Here is a 6,286-nt window from a genome sequence, read left to right as displayed (position 1 = left end):
AATAAATCGCGATATTTTCTTTCCCATATTTATGCCAATGTAATAATATTTCAAATTACTTGGTATTTTTTTACTTACGTGGTTCGCGCTTTTTTATTAAAAATATATAAAATGAAAACTGTTAAAGGAGACTTCATGGTAATTGTTCATTTAATTTAATAAAAACCACGAGAGCATAATGTTGTTATTTTCTTAATTTTCTTACTTAATCTTGCGATTTAAAAATCTAATTCTAAAGGCAGTGTTACACGATACAAATGTATAGATTTGTACATTTTTTTATATTCGGCATTAGTACAAAATAAGAGAATGGGGACGTATATTTTTTGTACTCACAGGATTGGTACAAACAATGAACATCTATTGAAAAATTTTAATAAATCGTTTTTCGTGATTGGGATATATTCATGCATTCACTCTATTGGGAATTGCACCAAATTTTGGGCAAAACGTCCAATCGTGTGATACTGCCTTAAAGAAGTTTCTTCCTAACTGTTGCGCCAGATTTCCTAGTTTTCAATTCCTAATTAAAAATGAGTTATTAACATAAATATATTCCGAAATTAAATTATTATACTTACCTCACTTACGAAGTAAACCTATTGTCTAACATACTTACCACTTACATACATACTTACCCGAATTATATTTAACTACCTATTTGCTCTATACTTACCTTATTTACATATTTATACATGCATACTTACATTATTATTGTACATAATTTCTTAAAGCCGTTGAACTCATATACTTGTTAAGTATGTACATATTAACAACTACCCCAAGCCGTTAGTTTTAAGTCGTAGGATAAGTGAGATGGAATTGAAAATAAAATAAAATAATCGTTCGTTATTGCATACGAGGAAATAGGCATTGTTGTTGCTATCGCGCGCTCCCCGACAACCACAAAGTTTAAGAAAGTTAATTTCTTAAAAGAGCTTAAGGATTTTTTTATGGCGCCCAACGTGGGGCTCAGTGGGTGATTTTGTGAAATTAAAAAACAAAAAAAAAACTATAAACTATAAACCCACGGAACTACAAAGTTTCATAGTGAGACATATGTGCTAATCCCGTCGTACGCAACAACAACTGCCCACGCATTTTCGCAAGTCCGATTTTGTATCAAGTGCTGGTGACGTACACAAATACCTATCTTAACATTTCGACATACAAATCAACATAAATAAGAAGTGGCGGTGACAAAAAAAACGCTATAAAAACATACAAAAAAATGGTGGTTAAAAACCAAACTAAACTAAGAAAATAAAATCTATATACATACATACATACATATGTAAGTGCAAGAGCACAACAACAAAGCGTATGTACATACTTGTGCTAAGCGGTGCTTGCTAAAAAATACAGTGTAGTGCATACAAACCCGGACACAGTGGTTACTACTATTTGCAGTTGTGAACAGTTTAAATACCGCAAGTGCCTACAGTTCTTAAATCAGAAGAACTAAAATAAAATATACAGTTTTAGACATTAACATTTTATTTAATAAACATATATATACTTACGTTGTGTATATAAGAAGTCACCGCTACTCACAACTACTTGAATCCTTTTCGTCGTCATCGTCGGTGAATTTTTTGCTGCCGTCACCGCTGCCTCATATATTGCTTCCTGCCAACGCTGCTGAGCCACTGTAGTTGCTGTTACTACCGCTGCCGCCTGGGATGAGCTGCCATTGCCTGATTTGCCAGAGGGAAGTGAAAGCAGGAAAAAAGCCTACGCATTCACATAAGGTAACGAGAGCGAACAATTTACAATTGTACATGTGTGTTAAACGAAATAAAATTTTATACAAATAAAATTAAAATAAATCAAAATTAAATTATTGATTATTTATCGCACTTTCAATTGTTGGCATCTCCTTGGTCACTACATACGTATATAAGTAAACATACATATTTACCTCAATATGTGCAACTATACATATGTACATACATACATGCGCATGTACATACAAGTAGATACATACGTACTGTAAAAGTGAAACAAGGGTACAGTGGGATCTTGCGGATAAAGGGTGTGACAATAGTTGACGCAAAATCGTAATTCCGAACTGCTATCGCAAATTTAAATTTCTTGTTAGATACTTAAAGTAAATAAACAAGATAAAATAAAGTCAATTACACTCTCTTCACACACATCTGTTCACTCATACAATAACAGTTTGTATTTTCCTTAAAAATACTAAATAAGTTAAAAAAAAAAACAAAAATTTGCGATTTTTTGCCTCTGTGGAACAATTTTCGTCAAATTCTGGCATTGTGCGACTGCGCTTGTTCATTTTCCCTGCATTTTCCAATAGTGGTTTTCATATTTCTGGTCGAGATTTGTTCAGCCATCTTTCGTCATTTTTTTTAATCCATAACTCCTAAATCTCTAGTTATTCTGTTATTAATTCACTTAATAAAAATGAGCAAAACTGAAAATCCACAAGGCCAGGTTGAGGAGACCAAGGCTTTAAAACGACAAAGGTCGATTTTAAAGAGGAGCATACAGAGAGTAAAATCGGGCATTCTGGATAAATCAATTTCGACTAATCCAGAAGAATTAGTGTCGGCTTGACATGTTGAACGCAAACAGCGAAAAGCTAATGAAATGTCAAAGCCAAAATTGAGGAAATCGATGATGACCCGTGGGGAGTTAGAGGACATAATTGTCGAAGCGAAAGCCATTATTAAATCAATTTTGGCGAAAAACAAAACTTCAGTTGCCGAAACTTCTTTCGTAGCGCCTCACAGCTCAAGACTCCCTAAAATGAATTTGCCAAAATTTAAAGGACAGTATTCGGAGTTCAAAAACTTCATGAGCTTGTTCGAGAGCCTTGTACACAACGATCCTACAATCCCAGATATTGAGAAATTTAACCACTTGGTTAACTGTCTGTCTGGTGAGGCTTTGGGCACGGTAAAGGCCTTCCAAATGTCGGACGAAAATTATTCGAAGGCTTTGGCTAGTCTCAAAAAAGTTTATGATAACAAATGCTTAATATTTTTCGACACAATTTCTAAACTTTTTAAGCTGCCAAATATCTCAAAGCCCTCTGAGCTTTCATTGATTTATACAGTGTCGGCGGTTTATGACTCACTGCTGTCGTTGGGTGACGAGAAAAAATATCACAAACGCAATCATAATCCATCTGGAAATGTCGAAAGATGACACCATTACTCGGTCCAAATGGCTGGATTATGACAAGTTGCCGTTATGGTGAGACTGCGAAGCTGCGTTAAACAAGCGCTATCAGCATTTATCCGCCGATGAAGCCTCAAATTCGAGACAGAAGTCATCCGCCAGCGCTGGTACGCAAGAACTCAAGCAGCATACGGAAAAGACGAAGTCTGCCTTAATGATTTCGAATTCAAAACAGCCGGTGTGTCCACACTGTAAGTTCAAGGATCATAACATATCTGCGTGTCCTACTTTCGAAACTCTCTCTGCACAACAGCGATTTGAGTTTGCGAAATCAGTCCCCTTATGCATAAACGGTTTACGAAAAGGGCACACGGTTTCAAAGTGCACAGCAGATCGGTGTCGGATTTGTAATCGTTCGCATCACACCTTGTTGCACCAGTATCCAATATCTTTCGAAACTGCACTTCAACCTTCGACCTTGCATGCCATGCACACAACGAGTGCGCCAGATCGTGTTATGTTGGCCACAGCTGCAGCTAACGTAAAAAGTAGCTCCGGAGAATACCTGCCTGCACGAGCCTTGTTGGATTCTGGAGCTCAGGTGAACTTCATGACCGAAGATTTGGCGCAGAAATTGCGGATTCGTTGTCAAGGAGTAACTCTAAACGTCATCGGCATCGGCAATGCGAATCATAAAGTAAGGACGAAATTAAATGCGTTTGTGAAATCGCGGGCAGGATTCTGGATTACGCGGTCCATTTCAGCTAACCATCCAGACCGAAACGTTAGTATTACTGGCTGGAAAATACCAAAAAATATTAATTTGGCGGATCCAGAATTCCATGAATCGCATAAAATTGATTAAAACCTGCCCAAACCACCCAACTCTACAGAAAACTCTTTTGGGCTGGGTTTGGTCTGGCAAATACACCACCAACCAGTGTCCTCCTCCCCAAGTTAGTAGCACATTATGCCAAACTGAAGATGAATTATCGACAATAGATTCGGTAGTCCAAAGATTCTGGGCTTTAGAAGAATTACCTTCAGAAGCAAATTTCAGAAAACTTACACCTGAGCAAACAGAATGTGAAACATTTTTCGTAAGAACTACTCAAGTTCTACGGTCACTCCTATGAAACCGCATCTCGGCGGTTTCAGGCCCTGGAGAGAAGAACCTTGAAAGATCCAGAGCTTCGCAAAATGTATCTGGACTTCATGAATGAATATATAGAATTGGGTCATATGAGCCCAACATATAATAAGATCCCGAGTGAGCCACACTACTTCATTCCGCATCAATGCGTCCTTCGGCCTGAAAGTACGACAACCAAATTACGAGTTGTGTTCGACGCGTCAAGTTGTACTTCGTCTCAAATTGCGTTGAATGAAAATCTGATGGTTGGGCCGACTATTCAAGAAGAGCTGTACTCGACACTTATTCGTTTTCGTTTGCATAAATTTGCACTTACGGCGGACATTACTAAAATGTACCGTCAAATTCTCATGCACGAAGAAGCCAGAAACTTTCAGCTCGTAGTGTGGAGACAGCATCCCTCTGAGCAACTTCAAATTTTTCGCCTCAACACCGTAACCTACGGTACTGCGCCTGCTCCATTTCTCGCTACACGGTGTTTACAAATGCTCAGCGATGCTAATACGACTAAGTATCCACTCGGTACAAAGGCTATTAAAAGAGATTTCTATGTAGATGACCTGCTTACAGGATCTGAAGATTTTGAATCTCTAGATCTTATTAGAAGTGAGGAAATGAATATATTAAACTCGGCCGGATTCAAACTAGCGAAGTGGTTTCCAAATCATCCATCATTTTCCGACAGTAAGAGTTCTGAAAAATCATTAAGTTTCAATGACACACATTCCACAAAAACACTTGGAATCCATTGGTCGCCGAAAAAGGATTTATTTCGATTCGTCTTGGATGACGGTTTCATAGATCTACGAGCCACAAAACGAAACATCTTATCAGTCTCGGCTCGCCTTTTCGATCCTCTTAGTTTACTTGCCCCACTAGTAACCAAAGCCAAAATCTTATTGCAAGAGCTTTGGATCCAAAAGCTAGATTGGGATGAGTCGATTTCGTTGCACCTCGACACTAGCTGGCAAAATTTCAAAGCTAATTTACTGCAGCTCTCGTCGCTAAGCATTCCTCGGTATGTTAATACAGAGTCGAGTGCAAGCTGCCAAATTCATGGCTTTGCCGATGCCTCAATAAGGGCGTACGGCTGCTGCGTATATATACGCTCCACTTCCGCTAGTGATACAAAATGCACGCTGCTTACTGCAAAGTCTAGAGTGGCTCCGCTAAAGACTAAATCTCTTCCGCGTTTAGAGCTCTCGGCAGCCCATCCTCTGGCCAAACTATGGTCGAAAATTGGGCCAATGTTGAGTCGACCAATTGAGAACATAAACTTCTGGACAGACCCGGAAATCGTTTTGCACTAGATCAAAACACATCCATCTGCATTGCAGACTTTTGTTGCAAATAGAGTGTCCGAAATCCAAGAGTTAACTGAGAATGCTACTTGGCGAAACGTGCCAACGAAACAAAATCCTGCGGATCAAGTGTCTCGGGGTTGTAACGTGGACGAATTGAATGATTCGATATGGTTTAGCGGTCCACAGTTCCTCCTAGAAGACCCCACTTTATGGCCTACAAACACCCACTTTTAACTTTCTCCAGAAAACGAAGCACTAGAGAAGAAGAAAAATGCAACTGTTTTGATTACTCAGACTGCTGAGCGCAATTCGATCATGGATCTTATCGAAAAGTTCTCTTCTCATAAAAAGCAGCTTCGTATTGTCGCATACATGTTGAGGTGGATCATACGCATAAAGAACCCAACATTAAAATTCACAAAAGAACTGACGGCGGAAGAATTAAACTTGAGTTTTCTCAAAATTGTTCAGGTAGTTCAACATACAGAATTTGGCGAACAAATTTCAAAACTCGCCAAAGGTACCATACCCGCAAGCGTGCAGAAACTTAACCCATTTCTGCACGACTACTCGGAACTGTCGCTTTCGTTTAACTTACTCCGAGTTGGAGGACGCCTATTGAATGCGCCTCACCCATGATGCCAAGTTACCATTGCTCTTAAGCAAGAACTCGCACTTTGTT

The 6,286-nt window shown here is 38.8% G+C and overlaps 1 protein-coding gene across 1 annotated transcript; it reads left to right on the top strand.

The window, feature by feature from the left end:
- Positions 1–2,772: 2,772 nt before the first annotated feature.
- LOC118733635 lies at positions 2,773–3,174 on the top strand. The gene has a single exon (XM_036463130.1). The coding sequence runs from the start codon at positions 2,773–2,775 to the stop codon at positions 3,172–3,174; it is 402 nt and encodes a 133-aa protein (XP_036319023.1).
- The last annotated feature ends 3,112 nt before the right edge of the window (positions 3,175–6,286 follow it).

This window comes from Rhagoletis pomonella, unplaced genomic scaffold, assembly GCF_013731165.1.
Source record: "Rhagoletis pomonella isolate Grant_MI unplaced genomic scaffold, Rhpom_1.0 Rhpom_scaffold_00001, whole genome shotgun sequence".
In the NCBI taxonomy this organism is placed as follows: Eukaryota; Metazoa; Arthropoda; class Insecta; order Diptera; family Tephritidae; genus Rhagoletis; species Rhagoletis pomonella.
This window is presented reverse-complemented; position numbering and strand designations above follow the sequence as displayed.

Coding starts and splice junctions, on each gene's coding strand:
- LOC118733635 (XM_036463130.1), top strand. CDS start 2,773: ATGAATTTGCCAAAATTTAAAGGACAGTATTCGGAGTTCAAAAACTTC.